We start from the raw sequence: 22,840 nt of genomic DNA, 5'->3' as shown, positions 1-22,840 counted from the left end.
TTTCTACGGCAAAGTAAACACATCTAATGGGGCTATAAACATTTTGCTTCAACTCTCGGGTTTCTCCTCCAGTGTAAGAGATACCTCATACTGCTTAGACTGAGTAACCACCCTCAACATAACAAAGAAAAGAATGGCCTCTGTATCTGGAATGTGGTGATACTGTGTCTATAAGAAATGCATTTGAGTCATGTTTCTATGTAGGATTTTTTTTTAATAACAGTCTGTTCCAACACTGGTGCCACTGGGTCTGCATCCAGCAGCACCGTATTGTTACTGCAGCAGCATAATTGCTCCCAATTGCTAGAATGTTTGTTTTAATCTGAACCAGTGCTGTTCTGTTATTTTCGTTTTCCCCTGGGGATTTGATTAGGTTGACTTACAGAAAAATCAGGTGACTGGGTGGAGCTAGGCTTACATAGCCAAATCGAACTCAGTCTGCTGCTTGGGATCTTTAGAGAGAGAGGTCACTTCCACTGTGTTTCTTTCTCTCCCTGGAGTTGGAGACTGGAATCTGTCAGGAAATAAGTCTCTTTCTCTAAGATTCTGCTGTTTGGAGGAGGACTTTTCTCTGGTGATGGTTGTATGAGAGACAGAAGGCAGGTGTCTGCCTGGATCTCTGTCCAGCAGTGTAAATCTAACATCCACATGAGCTTATCTGATTTTAGCCGTAAATGGTTCTAAAAAAAAAGAGATTTATATCTATGGGGAACTGCTTACATTGGATCTCTAAAGATAGCTAGAGCTAGCTGTTCAGAATTATACTGTGTCATGTTTAATTCTTTTTAAATTGGTAAAAGTTATGCTAATACTTTTTGTTATATTCTAACTGTGCTCGTAAATAAAATTTGTTTGATGAAAGCTTCCTAGTGGGCCACCTGAATCATGTGGGAACTAGGACAAGTTGTTGGTGATCTGGACACCTAAAAAGTTGAAGCTCTCGACCATTTCTACTTCATCCCCATTGATCTAGACAGGGGCATGTTCTCCACTAGGCTTCCTGAAGTCTCTGAGTGTCGCCTTCGTTTTGTTGACATTGAGGGAGAGATTATTGTTGCCGCACCAGTTCACCAGATACTTTTCCATTCCTGTACTCTGTCTCGTCATTGTTTGAGATCCGACCCACAATGGTGGTGCCATCAGCAAACTTGAAAATCGAGTTGGAGTGGAATACAATCAAAGGTGTATAAGGAGTATAGAGAGGGGCTGAGGACACAGCCTTGAGGAGAACCGGTGAACTTGGAAAGATATTGCCATTCCTTCACTGTCGCTAGGTCAAAATCCTGGAACTCCCTCTCTAACAGCACTGTGGGTGTACCTACATCAGACGGACTGCGGAGGTTTAAGAAGGGCGATTAGAGATGGGCAATAAATGCTGGCCAACCAATAACGACCACATCCCATGAAAAGAATATTAAAATTGGAGTTAAGGTGATGAAGGGTAGGGAGGTACTATTTCCTCTGGTGGGGATATTCAAGGATGAAGAGACATAACCTCAAACCTAGAGCCAAGACGTTCAGGACTAATGTCAGGAAGCCCTTCTTCACACAACGGGTAAGGGGAAATCCAGAACCTTCTCCACCAAAAAGCTGAGGTTCAATTGAAAATGTCAACCCTGGGATTGATCTATTTTCATACAGCAAGAATATTAAGAGATTATGGAACCAATGTAGATGGAGGAAGTTAGAATACAGAGCAAGCATGATCTCTTGGAACAGCCTCGATGGGCTGAATGGCCTCCACCTGTTCCTACATGACAGTAATAAGGAAGAGTTTATTGCCTGATCGTGTTCTCTCAGAAAGGAGGGAACTCCTCTTCATTTTCTTCAACCCTCTTCTTTCAAGATGTTGACTCAGAAGGTAGATATTGAATCGAGTCGTAGAGTCGAGGAGCACAGAAGAGGCTCTTCAGCCCATCAGCACCAACAAAACTAAATCTACACCAATCCTGCTTTCCAGCACTTGTCCCATAGCCTTGAATGTTTTAACATTTCAAGAGCTCTTCCAGGTACTTTTTAAAGGTTGTGAGGTTTCCCATCTCTACTACCCTCCCAGGCAGTGCGTTCTAGACTCCATCACCCTCTGTGTGAAAGAATTTTTCCTCAAATTCCCTCTAAACCTCCAGCCCCTCACCTTAAAACTATACCCCCTCATTATTGACCCTTCAACAAAGTGGAACAGTTGCTCCCTGCTCACCCTATCCATACTCCTCATAATCTCATACACCTCAATCATGTCCCCCCCCTCAGCCATCTCTGCTCTAAAGAAGACGACCCAGCCCTTCCAATCTCTCCTTATAGCTCAAGTGCCCCATCTCAGGCAACATCCTAGTGAACCTTCTCTGTACCTCCTCCAGTGCAGTCACATCCTATGTATCGTGAGGCAACCAGAACTGCACACAGTACTCCAGCTGTGGCCTGACTAATGCTCTGTACAGCTTCATCCTTGCACTTATAATTGATGCCACCACTGATAAAAGGCATGTGTCCCATATGCCTTCTTAACTACCCTCTTAATCTGTCCTGCTGCCTTCAGGGATCAGTGGACAAGCACCCCAAGATCCCTCTGTTCCTCTGAGCTTCCTGATGTCCTGCCATTAATTGAGTACTCTTCTGTCTTGTTATTCCTTCCAAAGTGCATCACCTCACATATTTCAGGGTTAAATTCCATCTGCCACAGATGTGCCCATCTAACCAACCCCATCTAACCAACCCCATCTATATCTCCCTGCAATGTAAGGCCTTCTTCCTCAGTGTTAACCATCCTGCCAATCTTTGCGTCATTCGCAAACTTACTTATCCCCTCCTCCACACTCTCATCTATATGGTTTATATATATCATGAGTAAGGGACCCAGCACTGATCCCTGTGGTACGCCACTGGACATTGGCCTCCATTCACACAAACAGCCTTCTCTCACCACTCTCTGTCTCCTAGCACGAAGCCAGTTTTGCATTCAGTTTGTCAACTTACCCTGGATCCCATGTGTAATTACTTTCTTTACAAGCCTTCCACGTGAGGCCTTGTCAAAGGCTTTGCTAAATTCCATAGATTTTATGGATACATCAACAACAGAACCCTCATCTACTTACCTGATCACCTCCTCAAAAAACATTCAGATTTGTTAGGTCTGAACTCTCTCAGACAAATCCATGTTGACTATCCCTGATCAAACCTTGCCTCTGTGAGTGAAGATTCATTTTCTCCTTCAGAACATGCCAGCCCACTACAAGAATTCACATAGTTCCAATCCCTTGCCTTTACCCTGTAGCCATGGCGTATTTCTGTTCAGATCTGTTTTGTAAGCCACAATTGAACTTGCCCGTACCACAAATCTTCCAGATCCTAACCACCCACTGTGTGAAATGCTTCTTTCCTCAAACTTTTACCAAACACCTTAAATCATCTGGTTCTTGACTCTTGGGAACAGTTTCTCCCTTTCTACTCTGTTTCGACACCCGCACACTTTTGAACACCTCAAATCAAATGCATATCAAATCCTCTCTCAAATTTGTCTCCTTGAAGATCCAGCTTCTCCAATCCATCAGATAACAGAAGTGCCTCATGTTGTGAGCATTTTCTGCACCCTCTCTAATGCTTTCAAATCCTTTCTAAAAGGTGCGACGCCCAGAATTGGACTTAATGCTCCAGCTGAGGTGGAATTATTGTCTTATAGAATCCCTGCAGTGCAGGAGGAGGCCATTCAGTCCATCGAGTCTGCACCAACCACAATCCCACCCAGGCCCGATCCCCGAATTTACCCCGTTAATCTCCTGTCACTAGGGTCAATTTAGCATGGCCAATCAACCTAACCCGCACACCTTTGGAGTTTGGGAGGAAGCCAGAGTGCTTGGAGTAAGCCCATGCAGACATGGCGAGAACATGCAGACTCCACAGACAGTGACCCAAGGCCAGAACTGAACCAGAGTCCCTGGTGCTGTGAGGCAGCAGTGCTAACCACTGTGCCCCCCTGTTTTTATTTTAAATTAAATTTAGATTTAAAGCACAAAGTTTAAAGGTAGTGGGGCTGCTGGCACTAGCTGGTTGCCTCGGCTGAGATTTGCACTTCCTGTTTGAATAACTTTCCAGCCAGAAACACTCCCCCTTTGCCACAACGCAGATTCAAAGAGAAAATAATTATTCCGACAACGATCGCTACAAATGAGCCAGAACTGAATTTTCCACTTGTTTCTGATTGAAATTCACTCACTCACGACACAAACTCAAAAAAAAATCGAGAACCGTATAAGGAATTCATTTCCCGAGTCCCACCCACTTGAACTCACATTCTGGGCAATTTGCTCTGGGTTTGGTGTGTTTCAGACACCCCACCAAGCAACAAAAAACTCGCGAAAGAAACTCGACTCTTTTGTTGATGGTTTACATCAGGAAAGCTGAGTCACAAACTTCGATTTCTTACCCTTTCTCCAGCTGCTCCTCTGCACTTTAAGCCGAGTGTGTGTGTGTGTGTGTCTGTGTGCAGGTCAGATCACCAGGGCAACTCAACACACATGAAGCTCAATGTGGCAGGTGATTTACCAGGCAACCTCTCTCAGCCGACTCAAGCCTCCCAGGGGCAAAGCACCGACTTCTCAGCAGCAACACATTCTCTGTCCAATTCAAACAAGGGAGATAAAGACTGGCGTTAAATTGTTTTGTTGAAATGTGGATTGCACTGTCTCAGAGGGGGCAGTAGGAGCAGACTCAATAGAGATTTTCCCAAGTGATTTGGAGATATAATCGCAAAGTTTATTTATTTGTTAGTGTTACAAGTAGGCTTACACTAACATTGCAAAGTCTGAGGTCACGTACTAACCAACTCAAAAACAGCTTCTTCCCTGCTGCCATCAGACTTTTGAATGGACTTACTTTGCATTAAGTTGATCTTTCTCTACACCCTAGCTATGACTGTAACATTACATTCTGCGTTCTCATGTTTCCTTCTCGATGAATGGCATGTTTTGACTGCAGAGCGCATATGTTAATACGTGTGACAATAATAAATCAAATCAACAAAGTTACTGTGAAAATCCTCTAGTCGCTGCACTCCAGTGCCTGCTCTGGGACACAGAGAGAATTTATCATGGCCAATGCACCTAACCAGCATGTCTTTCAGATTGTGGGAGGAAACCAGAGCACCCAGAGGAAACCCATGCAGACACTCTATAGACAGTGACCCAAGCCAGGAAACGAACTCGGGTCGCCTGTGAGGCAGCAGTGCTAATCACTGTGCCAAAAGGGAAGATTTGCAGAGCTTTGCAGAATGTGTCCAGACAATGAGACTAAAGTGCATAGATTGTTCCGAGAGCCAGCACAGGCAGCTTGGGCTGAATGGCCACCCTCTGCACTGTACAGTACAATTCTGCGAAAGGCAAGTTGGTTTCTGGTCGGATTCTTTTGTTCTCTCTTCTTCCTGTTAGCTTTGGATCCTCTAGTCCTCTTGGAAATTTTTTATTCATTTGTGGAACATGGGCTTTGCCGGCTGGCTAGCATTTATTGCCCATCCCTAGCTGCCCTTGAACTGAATGGCTTGCTAACCATTTCAGAGGGCAGTTGAAAGTCAACTATATTGCTGTGGCACTGGAGTCACATGTAGGCCAGACCAGTAAGGACGTCAGATTTTCTTTTCTAAAGGACATTAGTGAACCAGAAATCCCTTGCCATTGGACCAAGATCCCGTCTGCCAAAATTGACATACAACAACCTCTCCTCATTTAAAAACAAACTCTTGCACAAGCCTCTTCAGCTGAAGTTTGGGACCTAGAAGCTCAGGACCATCATGGACAATTCCAATAATGAATTGCCTGACTGCTACATCACCATTCTAGCTCGGGAATCTGGGCACCTCCCCCTCAACAGTGCTGCTCATTCAGGAAGGCACCCAGAACATTGAGACACTTCCTCGGGGGCATGCAGAGGTGAAGTTGAGTCACCGGTTGGAGTGCACAAACCTCCAAGCAATCCATCGACTCAACACTTCAAATACAACTCGCCCCACATGGGGCTGAATCTGCACTTCTCACATTGGACTTAATCAGCTTCTCAGGACACACTGAATCAGTGGAGGTGAGTCACTCTCGATTCTGTGGCCACAGAGGGACTAGCTCAGTTCCACTTTCCAACCACCCTCCCCAAATTTAGTTACCACTGACGGGAACAACTGGATGATCATAGAATCCCTACAGCGCAAAAGAACGGCTTTCAGCTCATCAAACCTACACTGACAACAATCCCACCCAGGCCCAGTCCCACACCCCCACATATCTACCTCACTAATCCAACTAACCTATACATTTTGGAACACTAAGGCACAATTTAGAACATAGAACATTACAGCGCAGAACAGGCCCTACGGCCCACGATGTTGCGCCGACCAGTTAAAAAACAATGACCCTCTAACCTAAACCAATCCCTTTCCATCCATAAACCTATCCACGGATCTCTTAAACGCCCCCAAACTAGGCGCATTTACAACTGCAGCAGGGAGGGCATTCCAATCCCTCACCACCCTCTGGGTAAAGAACCTACCCCTGACATCCGTCCTATAACTACCCCCCCTTAATTTAAAGTCATGCCCCCTGGTGCTAGCTTTCTCCATCCGAGGAAAAAGGCTATCACTGTCCACCCTATCTAAACCTCTAATCATCTTATATCTTTCAATAAGATCCCCTCTTAGCCGCCTTCTTTCTAATGAAAACAACCCCAAATCCCTCAGTCTCTCCTCATAGGACTTCCCCTCCATACCACGGTCAATCCTCCTAACCTGCAAATCTTTGGACTGTGGGAGGAAACCGGAGGAAATCCACACCGACATGGGGAAAACATACAAACTCCAGTGACCCAAGCCATGAATTGAACCTGGGTCCCTGGCACTGTGAGGCAGCAGTACTAACCACTGAGCCACCATCTCACCTGTTGATGTTGAGGAGTGGGGAATCCCAACTTGAGTATTCCTTCTTGAATGGGGAGGCCAATCCTCTTGGACTGTTCAGTGGGGTCTCCCAAGACTGGATTTCCTTTGGATTGTAGGCTCGGTTGTTCTGGTCTGCATGGTCTCATGCTGGACTCAGCGTTGGACCAGGAGTAAAGCAGATTGTTGGTGCTTCTTCCATGCAGCCTCTCAAGAATTCATTGCCTTCCTGCTGGTGAACCAAGTCTCCTCCAGCAGAGTACTTAAGATGTAAGAAGCGAGCATTCCTCCTATGGAAGAATGCAATTCAAAGAACCATGGCTACCTTTTCACCCAGAAGTTATTAAAAACAGGGATAGCAAGAGGTCAGGAGCTGGAGCCCTAGTGGACTTTCCCCTTCCTCACTATAATGGTTCCCTAAGTGCAGCATCAGCCATAGCACACTAACGGCCTTTAGGGAAGGAAATCTGCCGTCCTTACTTGGTCTGGCCTATATGTGACTCCAGAGCCATAGCAACGTGGCTGACTCTCAGCTGCCCTCTAAGGACAACTAGGGATGGGCAATAAATGCTAGCCAGTCAAATACCCAGGTCCACGAATGAATAAAACAAAAAGTACTGTGTACACTTTCATCCCTCAGTCAGAAGATAATGGGTTGAAGCCCCAGTCCAGAGACACAAGTAAGAAATCTATGCTGATGTTTCAGTGTAGTGCAAGAAGTGACATCTTTTAAATGAGGCATTAAATTGAGGCCCAGGTGTGTTGCCTCAGATGGATGTAAATTTTTTTTTCTTTAGTGCAGAAAGAGGCCCTTCAGCTTATCAAGTGTGCACTGAACACAATCCCACCCAGGCCCTACCCCCATATCTCTACATATTTTACTCACTAATCCCTCTAACCTACACATTCCAGGACACTAAGGGGCAATTTTTTAACATGGCCAATTAACCTAACCTGCACATCTTTGGACTGTGGGAGGAAACCCACACAGACACGAGGAGAATGTGCAAACTCCACAAAATGATCACATAGCAGGATTTCCAAGCTATCCTCGATAACCTGGCCAATATTTACTCAATGACTACACTTCAAACAGTATTCCGATAGCTGGAAAGCTTGTTGGGCCTGGGCAGGTTGTGAAAGGTGCTTGTATAACCGCTATCCTTCAATAGCTGAACCTGAATACTTGGAAATTGTCCGCTCATTTCATAGCTCAGTTATTCACTCAAACATCTGGCAACTTTCCCCCTTTCTTTTTAAGTATATATCTAATTCTCTTTTGAAAGTTGCTAATGAACCTGTTGATCCACCATGTTATGATGTGGAAATGCCAGTGTTGGACTGGGGTGGGCACAGTAAGAGGTCTCATAACACCAGGTTAAAGTCCAACATGTTTATTTCACCAAGATCCACTATGTTGTCAGGCAGTGCAAACTAAAGGAATGAGAAATAAAAGTGGCGAGTAGATAAAGAAACCAAAAAGTTTAAATTTCATTTTCATTTAAAACTAGCAAACGTCTACAAAATATTTATGGTGAAATCCCAGTTCCAACTTCCCATTCCGGTTCCAATCTCCCATCTCAGTTCCAACCTCCCATCCCAGTCCAAAGCCACCAGCCCAGTTCTGACCTCCCATTCCAGTTCAAATCCCATACCAGTTCCAATCGCCCATCCCAATTCCAACCTCCCACCCCTCCATTATCTTCAGATTGCCCCAATCCCAATGTGACTATCATATTTCTGACCTTCACATTTGAACTGCCACACAGGCGAAAACATTTTCTCCATCTCTATCCTCCGAATCCACTTTCAAATCCGAAAGACCTCCGTTCAGCTTCCTCTTTTACAGAGGAAAGGGCCCATGCTCATATGAACTCACAGATCTGGTATCCATAAGAACCTTGCCAATCTTTTTCTTTTGCACCTTCTCCAGCACCTCAATATCCTTATCAGAATATGGAGACCTGAGCTGGGCATGGCACTCCCACAATGTTACATGTTGTAATTCTGCTGGAAACAGTCAGTGATATCAATGAGCAGACAGGGAACTTTGCGGGAAAGGGTTTCAGCTGCAGTGGGAATAGTCCCAGTATTGCAACGTCTCCCCTCATAACTCCAGTTTCTCCAACACTAACATCCTTCTGGTAGATCCAATGCTGCAGAAATATCAGTGGTCTTAAATTCCATTCTGTAATCAAACATGTGAAACCGTTCATACAATGGATTTCCTCCTCACACTGTTCTTCTAATTATAAAACCCAACATTCGCCTTTTTAGTTTCTTTTAGCAGTCAGCTCTCTTGCTTGGAGAGAACTGTATGTTTAAAAAGGGGCATGGGGCGACACAGTGATAAGCACGCTGCCTCACAGTGCCAGGGACCCAGAGTCTATTCCTGGCTTGGATCGCTGTCTGTGCAGAGTCTGCATGTTCTCCCCGTGTCTGTGTGGGTTTCCTCCCACAGTCTAACAACGTGCAGGTTAGGCTGATTGGCCATGTTAAATTGCCCCTTAGTGTCGGGGGATTAGGACGATAAATATGTGGGGTTACAGGGATGGGACCTGGGTGGGATTGTCATTGGTGCAGGCCCGATGGGCCAAATGGCCTCCTTCTGCACTGTAGATTCTATGATTCTATGAAAACTTGCAGAGCTATGGGGACTAATCAGATATTTCTTTCAGAAAGCCAGCTGACACAGTGAGCCAAATGAGTTATGACTCTAGGAAACCCTCCAGTGCCTTTCTATCGAGCTTATACCCTCATTGCTTCTTCTTCCTTCCAAAATATGTTACCTGGTAAGTATCCATAGCAACTTAATGTGGATTAATTTTAATAAGCAATGTGACATCTGCATATACTATTACTACAAATGCATATGGCCCAACAAGTGGCTGATGGAATCAAACAGCATCTTCCTATAATTGTTCGTAATAGACAGAGTATGAACATACTCAATCAGCCCATGCTTGCAAAACCCAAAGTAAACATGTGTTTGATGCAGGTCTGTGATTGGGCAGCATCTAATGAACAGTCCTGGGTGTGCTGATAGCTACGCTAACAATCAATTTCAGATAATCAGTTGACCTCAGCATACCTTATTTACATTCACAAGAAGGGACCTATTCTCTACAACCAAAAAGGAATACGTTCAAACTGTGCACCTTTTTAAATATTAACCAGGAACTTGGGGAGCTGATAGTTCACTGTTGTTTTCTCCACAGCAACACAATCAACTTCTGATTCCCCAATCAACCTTTTACCCTATCATAAGGTTAGTGATTGTTCGAAATTTGGCATTCATTTGTTTGCGCTGAGTGCAAGATGAAAATCTTTAGCGATATTCTTCATATTAGTCTCAAATTTCACCTGTTGCTGCTCTTGATAAACCACAGTATACCATATAAGGACCAGAATATCATACCATATGGAACAATAACGCAGTGCTCCATGACCCAAGTGTCTGTCCCCCGCCTGGAGCCATAGTAGTTAGTACTGCTGCCTCACAGCGCTAGGGACCTGGGTTCAATTCCGGCCTTGGGTCACTGTCTGTGTGGAGTTTGCACGTTCTCTCCGTGTCTGCGTGGGTTTCCTCCGGGTGCTCCGGTTTCCTCCCACACTCCAAAGATTTATGGGTTAGGCCATGCTAAATTGACCATTAGTGGCAGGAGCACTCACGGAGTAAATACATGGTGTTAGAGGCCAGGGCCCGGGTGGGATTGTTGTCAGTGCAGACTCGATTGATCCAATGGCCTTCTTCTGTACTTTAGGGATTCTACGATCTATGATTTAAGACAACAAAGCCAAATTGTAGTTTAGCAAAATTTAAACCTTCAGGGGATTAGAAGAGGAAATGTTGGAAACACCCAGAATAGTCAGTACCCAGGAGGAGAAAAGGCTAGGCTGCGATGTTTTGGTTATACATTCTGCACGCCAGTGTGCCAGCAACTCCCTAACATTCAACTACATTAAATGTGAGTTGCTGTAGTTTGACCCACATGTTACACCCAGTAACATGTTTGGTCTCGTGCACTGGGTGAAGACACAAACAGCCAAAGATAAAAGTCAAAAAGGACAGTCAAACACATTTAATTTTACTACTTCATTATGCAATAATCTGGTACGAGCATACAGACAGCGAGAATGCACAAGAGTCAAAGCAGTGTGAGCAGTGCTGCATGGATCAGGCCCCAAACCCTGCCTGCACTTCACCCAGTAAGCAGACCAGTGCATCTCCTTGTTGTTTCGAAGGAGGGAGCAGCCAGCACCATGCTTCAGGTTTTCATTGGCCAGGCTGAGTTCAAGATTGGCAGTGGCCAATCTGCCAGGTGACCTCTGTTTAAGATTGCTGGTAATTGTACAAGTTTTTCAAATCAAAAAGGATCACTGTACAGAAAATTAAAAGAATACTGATACACACACTGCACATTTAAATAAAACAGTGGCACATTTGAGATGTGCTACACAAATCGTGTAGACAGGTATTTGCGCACACACACATTCCAGGACAGATGAGAATCTTCCACAATTGCACTTGTATGAATTGTAAACACAATAATGTGCAATAAAGCTGGGATTTGACTGCTACACCAACAGCACACGGGTGCTGCTGGAAAGGATCAACCCGCAAGCTCAGTAAAGCATTATGAGGAACGGAGCGAGAGAAAATTAGACTTCCGGCCCCAGCAAACCGCCAGATTCATTCAGCCTGGAAGATGCCAGCAAGCAGCGGAGGGCAATGTGGCAGTCGCTTGCAGGCTTCACCCTGCTCCTGTACCCTTACACTGTCCGCCAGAGTCACACAAAGTTCCCTTTGAGGGGATGGGCGGCAGGCGGAGGGAAGTAAAGCAGGGAGCGAGTCACCTTCTCTTCACTTCCACACAAAGTGACCTTCAGCTTAGCAGCACGATCAACGATCCCGTTAGAGAGGCCTTTGCTAGGGAATGCCGCTATAACACAGTACAGGCTGGAAGATTAACATTTTAAAACAAGACAGCCCTTTAAAAACCTGTCCTTTCACTTGTCAGGAGCTTAATCATTACAGAGAACCCACAATTTTGATTTCTTTCCCGCCTTCTCCAGAATCTTTTCACTAAAACAGCAGTCATCGACATAAATTATACAGTCCGTTAAACCAATAATCAGTACTTGGCAAATTACCTGACGAAGTTGATTTTTTTGTGGTGCTCTGATTTGGTTTCAGCTTGTGGGATTTAAGAGAATCCTTCACTGATTGCTCAGAATGGTTTCTTCCTCCTTCCCTCCCCAACCCAGTCACAGCACGGGAACTCTTACTGTGCTGCGTCGGAGCACCACACTTCTACAATTCAACCAGGGCACAATCTCCCCGGTTGCAGCTGTGGTGATTTAGGATAAGGCAAAGAAGACTGCCTTGGCTGTACCCCATGGCTGGGCTGCTGCTCTACACTTGCAGGTCAACAGGAGCAATGCAGCCGCATTTGGAAGGCCACAACTGGGTTGGGGTGTGATCTGAAAGAGGTAAACTTTGAAAGTGGCAGTTCCCTATCCCACCAGTGGATGCAACATTTTTCAGGACGGTTTAGACTGCAACTATGGAAGAAAAACAGTTCAACAGCATCCTCCTAAAATGAGGCCTTCCAAAGTTCGTGTCTGATGGTCTCAATACAAGTGAAAATCCACACAGTTGGCAATATAAAATATTCTAAACTGTCCACTGCTACGTCACTTTCTTGTCACAAATTTGTCTCGACTTTTCCCAGATACCCGTTAGCTATTATCACAGGGACCTGCTCAGAATCTCCCCCGAGGTGCAACACATCCTCCCATCACAGCAGATTCCATCCAGCAATCACTCCACAAAAAAAATCAAGAAGGAACATTGCCAAGTACAGCTAAACACAACAACTGATTATTATATAACTGATTCATCCCATTCTTGCAAAACACACTCAAGCCTGAGAAAAGTTGCTTCTCGGAGTGAAATGTTGGCGAGAGGCGTGAAACCAGCAAAGCAACAGCAGTGATAATCCATGGGAACTGGTCTGATCTTCACAAAAGTGGCTTCCAGAACCTCCAGTGAGAAATATTAAGTGCAAAAGAGCAGATCCAGAGAACAATGTCCACAGTAAAGAAGCACCATGCTGCAATTTCCTCGTCAACTGCTACTGTGCATCAATATTCGCATGGTGTGACACATAGAATTCCCAGCCATTCTTCAGGAGGTGGAAGCTCTTGGGACATCTTGATTATCTGCCAGATTTAGCTTTTGACTGAAATAAATGGTAGGTTAAGGATGAATATATCCTACGCCACACCTTTCCCAGCCATCCCTCTCCCATCTTTGATGTCTATATATGAATTTGTTTTTTGCTTACCATGTAGTACCATGTCACATGCTTAAGAAAGGAGCTAATGACAGGACTGAGTAGGCCATTCAACCTCTCGAGCCTGGTCTGCCACTCAGTTGATCTCTGTCTCAACTCCAATCAGGTCCTGGGATCATAGGGATGGAAGCAGCAATGAAGGGCACGGACAGGGTGGATAGAGAGCAACTTTTCCCTTAATTGAAGGGTCAGTTAAGAGGGGGCACAAGTTAAAATTGAGAGGTGGGAGGTTTAGTGGGGATTTAAGGAAAAACCTTTTTACCCAGAGGGCACTGACAGTCTGGAATGTGCTGCCTGGGAGGATGAGGCAGACAGGATGCCTCACATCCTTTAAAAGAGTACCTGGATGAGTACTTGGCATGCTGTGGTATTCAAGGCTATGGGCCAAGTGCTGGCAAGTGGGATTAGGTGGGCAGGTCAGGGCCTTTCGTGCATCAGTGCAGACTTGATGGGCTGAAGGACCTCTTCTGCACTGTGGTATTTTGTGATTCAGTGAATGCAGTTCTGATTCCAGGATTTGCTTTCTCTGTTTACGCTGGGTCTAATGATCAGGCAGCATGAGGACATTCTGCAATCTCCCCTCTTCAGATTGATTCAATGCTCGCCATCTCAAACAAATCCCTGAATCATCTCCATATAGTCTTGAATCCCAGCTCTCATATTCCCATCGAGCAGAGGTTAGGGTAGGGGCTGTGGGGAGGGGGGGGAGGGAGCGTTGCACCGATTACAGAAGTTTCCTCTGCCTCGGCTAGACTAACTGCATTACGGACCAGGATTGGACAGCATATTGCCCGTCCTCTCATTCATCTTTGATAGCACATGGTTACCAAAGGGCAGAGAAGAGAATAAATTAACTGCCACAAAAAGAAGAAAGAAAACCCAGGAGAAGGGCCAGGGGAGTACAGATTCCAGACCGATGTTTATTCTGTAAACAGTACTGATTATATGGACTCATCATCTCATGGCTGTCTGTGGGACCTTGCCTGCAACAGCAACTGTCCTTTAAAAAGAGTAGAAGTTCTGAAAGTACCCAGAAACATCCTGAGGAAGGTGCCAACTTCTCTAGTCCAGCTGCATTATTACTCAAAGTAGTTCAATACACATGGTAAAAGGATACATTGAAGAGCTCAGTTCCTCCAACTGCAGGAGAGAGAAGAAAAGCAAACATCTGATTATAAGATTCTTAACTACTGCACCCTGACTGGCTAAATCGTTCAAAGGTTTCAGAGCACGAGTGAAATGTGACCTCTTCAATGCATGCAAGAGGCACCAGGCTATTTCCCAGCACAGTTAAAGGTTATTCATTACTCACAAGTAAGGCTTATATTAGCACTGCAATGAAGTTACTGTGAAATTCCCCTAGTCGCCATACTCCGCCGGATCAATGCACCTAAACGGCACATCTTTCAGAATGTGGGAGGAAAGCGGAGCACCCAGAGGAAACCCATGCAGACATGGGGGGAGCATGCAAATTTCGCATTGATCCAAGCCAGGAATCAAACCCAGGTCCCTGGTGCTGTGAAGCAGCAGTGCTAACCACTCTGCTACCATACTATTCACAATCCGAGCATAGGATGGGAATCTCTGAAAGCTCACAAGACACAAACATGTTTGTGGTTAAGACAACAGCTTGAGCTGTGACTGGAGAACAAAGGAGATATGCTTTTTAATTAAAAAAAATCATTCTTTGAGCACAGTGTCACTGGCAACCTTGGCATTTATTGCCCATCCTTAGTCAACCTGAGAAGGTGGCAAAGTTGGTGAGTCACCTTTTTCAGTTACTGCATTGAGGGGTTGGTACAAGCGAGTGTTTGCTTGGACACTTCAGGGGGCAGATGAGAGGCAATCACATGGGTGTGGGACAGCAGTCACATATAGGGCAATCTTTTTGGCAAAACAATTAAACTAAATCAAATTAACTGAGGAACAAATCAAAAGGGGCAGCTCCCAAAAATGGAAGCGCTTGAAGCTGAAGACAAAATAGAAAGAAAAGCTAAAACATCAAACTGGGGGGTTTCCTTCCCCAAGAATGAGCTAGTTGAGTTTTTCTTTGAATTGTTTGCATTGTACCAGGGAAAGTGGATGAAATTTAAAAACTCATTCTTTGTAACGTTGCTCCATGGTACTGAGGAAAAGGAGTCCTGTGAGATTTGCCTCCTTCCCTAGCTTAAGGGCACCAATTGTATTAATCCAATCATTGAGATTAACCAGCCCTGTTAAACCCGAGCTGGAAGGGTCTGTGGTGCAGCCACTCACTGGGTTAATCAGCTTGAGCCACCAGGAGATTGCAGCCGCAGTGGCTCTTTCTTTTCATTCCTCTTCGCTTGGCCCCAACACCCCAGACCCGGTGGAAGTTGGTCACTGCTCAGTGAGACTTACATTACTTAGCAACTTGTCCAGGTGAACATCCCGAGCTATAACCCTCTGCTCCTCCACTGGCTCGTCAAGGTCACTGTAGAGGTCAAAGTGCAGGCGGGCTAGCTTCTCTTGCATCTCACGCACGTGCTCCATCTGTTCGATGGAACACTCGTTGCCTACGGACAACCACAGAAAACAGGCAAGTCCCCAACAGTCAGAATGGTGGAGTGCAAAAAATAGAAAAACAGAAACATTAGAAGCGGGAGCAGCTTGGTCAGTGGGGCCAACTTAATTAATTGTGAATAATGAAGAGTGATTCCAGTATCAGTTCCTGTATAATGCTGGTCCTCACTTTCTGCCAGCCTAACAAATTACTTTTAACACTAAATAAAAGCAAATTATTGCAGATGCTGGAATCTGAAACCAAAAGAGAAAATGCTAGAAAAAATCTCTGCAGGTCTGCAGCATCTGTAAGGAGAGAAAAGAGCTAAGGTTTTAAGTCCAGACGACTTTTTGTTAAAGCTCAAAGGATGGGCTTCGACAAAGGTCGCTTGGATTCGAAACGTCAGTTCTTTTCTCTCTTTCCAGCTGTTGCCAGACCTGCTGAGATTTTCCAGCATTCTCTCTTTTGGTTTCATCTTTAACACTTACTTCTGTCCTCTAGTTACTTTTTGCTATCTATTTTGCTACTCGTCCTCTGGATCCTTATGCTATGACCTTGGTCAGGAGATTCTTATGCAACGGCCTTCTGAAAATGCAAAGAGATTACATATGTTCAAACACAGGGCCTGTAGTTCCAGGATTTATCCAAAGGCCTAGCTGAAACATTGCGGTGCCTGTGGGGATGCTGGGGGAAAACGGGAGTGACATTAATTATGGCTCCCCAGCAGAAGGGCCTACTGTCATTCACTGTCAAGGTGAGATGTACCAGGAGTCATATCCTGATATAAAACAGAGTAGATTGGACACACTTTTCACACGGACAATCTTCTGATTAGGTGGAGGTAGTTTCCAGCTGGATTCTTGCCGAACAAAGCTCAACTCCACTTGCACTGCCTCGGTGCAAGGAAGAACAGGTCAGGTATAGGTCAAGCAAAAACCAACCCAGCTTTAAAGAATCCTGCAATCACACAAAAAGATCCTTTTACCAAACGCTTGAAGCTTTCCAGAGTGGAAGTCGGTTAGAAGGCTGAGCAATCCTCTCTCCATCTCTTTCACATCAGATACATCGGTAAGGAAGGAATGCTGAATAGGAGCCGACTGAGTGCTCTTCCCAGCTACACTCTGTAGTTTGGGCTTCTCTTTAGCTACCCTGAGGACAAAAAGAAAAGAAAGCAAGAATGAGTGCACGATTACATTAAAATCTTCAACTCCCGAAAGTGGAAAGTTCGGACTCTGTGGCCAAGAGAACAGCTTTATGCTGTCAGATTGATGAGATGTCAACTCAAATCCTCCACTCTGCTCAAATCTTGGTTTCAGGCCTGCTGCTAGAGTCAATTGTTGACAAACTAACATATAAAAGAAAGAGGAACTTTACTTCACCCCTGAATCCTTTGCTCATTTTAAACATCCAGTCTTTGGTTACCAGTCCTTCATCCATTGGAGGCAATTTCTCTTTATTTCCTCTCTTGAAACCGTTCATGATTTTGAACACTTCTGTGAAATCTCCTCTTAACCTTCTTTGTCCTAGGAGAACCCAAGATTCTTCAGTCTCTCCAAGTGAGTGAAGTTTCCTCTTCTCTGGTACCATTCTAATAAATCCTTTTTGCATCCTCTCCTAAATTGCAGTGCTCAGAATTGAACACAATACTCAACTTCCTTGCATGTATACCACATGTTTCTGTTAATAAAGCCAAGGGCCCCCATTTCTTTTTAACAGTTTTCTCAACTAATTCTACCATCCAAAGATTTGTGCCCATATACCTCACTGTTTGCAACATGTTTGAGTTCTATGTCATCTTTGACCTTTGATGTTATGCTCAATGGAGGTCATTATCAAAGAGACAGGAAGATAGAGAGAGAGTGGTCCTAAAACTAAACCCTAGGGACATTCTTCCCCCAACCTGAAAAAACTTCCATTATTATTCACTGCTCTCGGTCCCAAGTCAATTGTGCACTCACACTGCAACCGTTCCTTCAATCTTATGGGTTTTAATTTTGCTAACAGGTCTATTATGTATTATGCCAAAAATCTTATGAAGTCCAGACATACAAAATCAACTTTACAACCCTAATTAACCTTTTCCTTGAACAAATGGGTGTGGACTTTAATTTTGCCTTAGATTACAGTATTTCAAAGTTCCCTACCATCAATGTTAGGCTGATTGGCCTGTAACTGTAGAGCCCTCTCCCTCCTATTGCTTAAAACATGTCTGCCATTGGCAATCCTTCAGTTTTGTGACACCACTCCAACATCAACGGAAGACTGTAAAATTGCGACTGGAGTCTCTACAATTTCCTCACTTCTTTCAGTAATTTAGGTTGCGTTCTATCCAGACCAGATGACTTACCTACCTTGAGAACTGCCTCTCTTTTAACTATCTCCCCTTTGCCCATTTTGATCCTAACCAGTGTCAGCACCGCCTCCTGCTTTGCTGCTACATTGGCAGCATCCTTTGCACTAGTGAACTGAAACAGAAAGTACTCATTAATACCTCTGTCTCTAAAAGAATATCTTTTTGGTCCCTAGTTGGCTCAGCCCTTCCTTTGAGTACCTTTTTTTGCTATTTCAAAGTTGATAATGAATAATTTTATTTTTTTTACATTATCCGCTAAATTAGTCTCATTCCCACTTTGCCCCTTGTTTTCCTTTTGAATAGGTCTCCCCGTACTTTCTGTATGGTGATAGCTCACACATTAAGTTAAATCTATTCCAACAGACTGTGTTGTGGTAAAAGGATATTACCAGTTACCTCATGCTTTGCAGTGGAATGAATTTTAACACTGTACTGAAGTCACCACCACAGTGCGACCTATTATAGTTGGGAACGATATAGAGGTGCAGACACACCAGTGAGATCATTTGAACTACAATGTCCACGCTATGCAGAGATCAACTCATTTAAACATAGATCAAGGAATGAATATGAGTTCTTCTGAGTTTGTATGTCACCCAGCGATTTGCAGTTTTTCATACTTAAGCAAATCAAGAACACTATAAAACTTGGCCAAACATTACTGAAGCAACTTAAACACCAACAGCTTTCCTTGCTGGACTTGAGAGAGACTAGTAGTGATTAATTTGTTCCACACTTACACATCACTCTGAGCACAATGCAAGCTCAGGGTCTGTGGAGTCACCCTGCTGATGAAAAGATTGGGGCAGGGGAAGAGCTGCTTTTCTGTGGTTCCACACCCTGATGCTTCTTCTTGTATCACTTACTTAAAGGGCATTTAAATGGTCATTGGATAAACATATGGATGACATTGAAATAGTGTAAGTTAGATGGGCTTTAGATTGATTTCACAAGTCAGTGAAACATCAAGGGTCGAAGGGCCTGTACTGCGCTGTAATGTTCTATGTTCAATGTTACCACTACTGACCAGGGATAACAAATCCAAGACAAACCAGATTGTAAAAGTGATTACTGGATTAGTAGATTAAACTGCAGCCTGTTGCAGGATAGAGACACCTACAGGCAAGATGGGATTAATAAAATAGGAGGCAATAGCTAAGAAGGGAGAGGCAGGGATTCAGGCAACAGCCAAGTAGGAGTGGTAGGGATTCAGGTTAAATACATCCAGCCAATGTGGGCGCCAATGCCAAATTTGAAATGGAATGAGATTTGGGGGGGAAAAGAGTGCTGTATGAGTCAGCTGGACACATCAAGCTGGATATTCATCCCTCATAGAAAGCAATGAAGAAATACACTGGCAGGTGATACATTAAGAGTTGCTGCTCTTGGCATACAGGTAACTTCAAATTAGAGTTCTTCTTTCCATGTGTGTTCCAAGGGACAGAAGTATATATCAGAACCTACACTGTATATTTCCCCTATGTAAAGTGGTATTAAAATGTTCAGTTTGAGGTTGAACGTATGGTATTGACGAACAAACACACTCTGGCTCAGCCTTCGCCATCAGTCTCTGGTCAATTTTAGAATCATCTTGGACACATCCTTCTAAGCTTTGCCTTTTTAAGTAACAGAATCATGGCATTTTTACAGAGCAGGAGGTGGCGTTTGGCCCGTCAAGCGCACACTGGCTCTCTGAAAGAGCATCCTACCTAAACCCCATTCCCTTGTCTTAGCCCCGTAACCTTGCATCTTTTCACTTTTCATGCCTGATGCACTGACGTTCCAATAGCAGAAGGACCAGTAGCCTCAGATTAGAGGCAACATGTGGAAACCTCTGTTTATAAAAAATAGCAGGTTGCTGGAAGCCACTGCCTAAATGGACAGTGGAAGCAGATTCAATAGTAACTTTCAAAAGAGAATTTGTTAAGTATTTGAAGGGAAAACACTTAGTTTGTCTGGAAAAGAGCAGGGGAGTGCAATTAGTTAAATAGCCAACCACGCATATGGGCCAAATGGTTTTCTTCTGTGTTGCATCATTCCAAGATATATCTACTTCCCTTCTGAAATTTATTATTGGATTGGTTTTTCACCAAACTTCAGGCAGTGCATTCCAGAAAAGGAATAAGTTGCTGCTTTCCCCCCTCTGATTCTTTTGCTTTTTCCCAAATCCTCCATTGATTGATCCACCTGCCAGTTTTTCCTCATTTACTCCATCCAAACTCTTCAGAATTAAGCCTCCCCTTAACCTTTGTGGTTCTGAAAACAATTCCAGCTTCTCTAGTCTCCCCACATAACTGAAGATTGTAATTTCTCTGCACTCTCTCCAAGGCCTCGCCAAACTTGACTTGCAGGTTATCTTCCTCAGTCTCACCATCTCAGATATACTCCAGAGCAGGCTGCAGCCAGTGCTGCCACTACAGGTTAGTTCAGTAAGGTGGGACTGCTAAACTTCTGAAGTCAAAGTAACTTCACCAAACAGCATCTCTATCCTCCCAGCAATTAAGAGCCTTACATCATTCCTGTTTCTTTCCCTTTTCTGAACTGCTTAAATTCTGGGATCATTTTCCTCCACCAACTCATGTCTCTATCATTTTCTTGAAGTTGCTGGATCATTGTTAGGTATAGTCTTAAATGTACAGGCTAACCTAACATCTAGTGCAACTCCCCGTCCTTCATGTGTGATCTTGGGCAATGCGTGTCAATCAAGCTATCAAAGCTAAGCCCAATAAAGCCCACAGAAGCTAGTAAAGTTTGTTTGTTAGTCACAAGTAGGCTTACATAAACACTGCAATGAAGTTACTATGAAGATCCCTTAGCTAGTTTCAAAAATAACTTTCTGTACAAGAACCAAGAGCAAGAAGACCAGGCTGATTCACTCCTCCAACTTTCCCTCTTCTCAGAAATAGATGAAGTTTCAAGCTGATATAAAAAAATGAAGGGGCTTCCAGTGGGAGAAGAACAAACAAATAGAGGCAGAAACTGACCAGGAGCGCACATTGACCAGGAGTGCACATTGAGGCAAATACAAGTGACACTCAGATTCCAACATTCATTCAGATGCAAGAAGGGATTTTGAATTTGATTATGTGGGATTAAATAAACTTGTAGTCCTGGAACATCAAAGGTTCAGAGTAGTTGGTTGAAGATTTAAGGTTTTTCAAGGAACTCACTAGGATTGATGGAGGAAAACAGTTTCCACTGCTGAAGGAGTCCAGGAGAAGCAGACATAACTTCTCTGCCAAATGAACTGGTTTGGATTTTAAGATTAGGAAACACTTCTTCCAGCAAAGGCCGATAGAAATGTGGAAATCTCTCTCCCAGAAAAGGATGTAGTTGCGAGCTCAACTGGTAAATTTTATATTTGTGATATGATTTTTCTAGTGCAGGACACTGAGAGATATTAAGCCAAGCACGGTGCAAAGAGTTAGGGTATAGGTCTGTCATGATCTTATTGAAAAGCCGAAGGTGCTAAATGATGTTGAAGGCTAAATGTGAAGATGACATTTTTCCTAAGCTAGCAGGGCTACAGGCCTAGATTAGGGAACAGGACTGACTGAATTGCTCTACAGAGAAAGAGCATGGATTTGAGTGGCCAAATAGCCTCCTTCTGTGCTATAATGACTTGATGACCCTCTTCGCAGGAAAATCAAAAACAACTGGGCATTGTTCCAAAACAAGGGGGCTCCAATTTAATACAGAGATGACAAGAAATGTCTTCTTTCAGAGGGCTATTAACATTTGGAGTTCTCTCCTACAGAGGAGCAAGCTGGCTAACTGAGTATATTCAATGCCAAGTTATACAGATCTTTGATTGACAAGGAAGTCAAGGACTTTGGGGAGACAGACAGCAAAGTGAAGTTGAAGTTACATCAGAATAGCAATGATCTTACTGACAGCCAGAACAAGCTCAAGGGACTGAATGGCCTTCTCCTGCTACGAGTTCTTATGTTTTTATAAATAGCCTACTTCTGCTCCTATATTCCTCATTTGTCAGGAGGGTATTAAGCAACTAAGCTGGGCTCTTATAGAGATATTCAATTCCTCATGCAAAACAATAATCTTGCAGGTGGCATCAGATTGTAACAGTTCAAAGTCAGCACAGGGTACTAGAACATAGAACACGACAGCACAAACAGGCCCTTCGGCCCACAAGCTGCGCCGATCACATCTATACCTACTAAGCCATAGACCTATCTATAACCCCCAATCCCATTAGATCCCATATGCTCATCCAGAAGTCTTTTAAAAGACCCCAGCGAGTTCGCCTCTACCACCGCCAACGGCAGCCGATTCCATTCACTCATCACCCTCTGAATGAAAAACTTACCCCTAACATCTCCTCTGTACTTGCTTCCCTGCACCTTAAATCTGTGTCCTCTCGTAGCAACCATTTCAGCCCAGGGAAATAGCCTCTGAGAATCCACCCTATCTATTCCTCTCAACATCTTATAAACCTCTATCAGGTCGCCTCTCAACCTTTGTCTCTCCAGGGAGAAGAGTCCCAGCTCCCTCAACCTATCTTCATAAGGCATGCCTCCCAATCCAGGCAACATCCTTGTAAATCTCCTCTGCACCCTTTCAATAGCTTCCACGTCCTTCCTATAGGGAGGCGACCAGAACTGCGCACAGTATTCCAAGTGGGGTCTGACAAGGGTCTTATAAAGTTGCAGCATTACCTCCCGACTCTGAAACTCAAT

At 44.2% G+C, this 22,840-nt stretch overlaps 2 protein-coding genes across 3 annotated transcripts in view; both read right to left on the bottom strand.

Moving 5' to 3' along the window:
- ect2l (epithelial cell transforming 2 like) overlaps positions 1 to 4,488 on the bottom strand; it is a 48,811-nt gene extending 44,323 nt beyond the window's left edge. Inside the window, exon 1 of the mRNA XM_080200836.1 lies at positions 4,421 to 4,488. The gene's annotated coding sequence lies outside the window, so the exon portion shown is untranslated. The remainder of the gene's footprint in view (positions 1 to 4,420) is intronic.
- A 6,489-nt stretch (positions 4,489 to 10,977) lies between these two features.
- Positions 10,978 to 22,840, bottom strand: part of ccdc28a (coiled-coil domain containing 28A) — a 33,358-nt gene continuing 21,495 nt past the window's right edge. For both annotated transcript variants that reach the window (XM_080200834.1, XM_080200835.1), the window contains exons 3-6: positions 16,776 to 16,939; positions 15,649 to 15,803; positions 14,387 to 14,409; positions 10,978 to 13,155 (exon numbers count right to left, since the gene is read on the bottom strand). In XM_080200834.1, coding sequence (XP_080056960.1) covers positions 13,101 to 13,155; positions 14,387 to 14,409; positions 15,649 to 15,803; positions 16,776 to 16,939 — 397 coding nt within the window. In that variant the 3' untranslated portion in view covers positions 10,978 to 13,100. The remainder of the gene's footprint in view (positions 13,156 to 14,386; positions 14,410 to 15,648; positions 15,804 to 16,775; positions 16,940 to 22,840) is intronic.

Source organism: Carcharhinus amblyrhynchos, chromosome 12, assembly GCF_965287045.1.
Source record: "Carcharhinus amblyrhynchos chromosome 12, sCarAmb.v2.hapA, whole genome shotgun sequence".
NCBI classification, from domain to species: domain Eukaryota; kingdom Metazoa; phylum Chordata; class Chondrichthyes; order Carcharhiniformes; family Carcharhinidae; genus Carcharhinus; species Carcharhinus amblyrhynchos.
The sequence above is the reverse complement of the archived record's forward strand: the minus strand, read 5'-3'. Positions and strand labels throughout refer to the sequence as shown.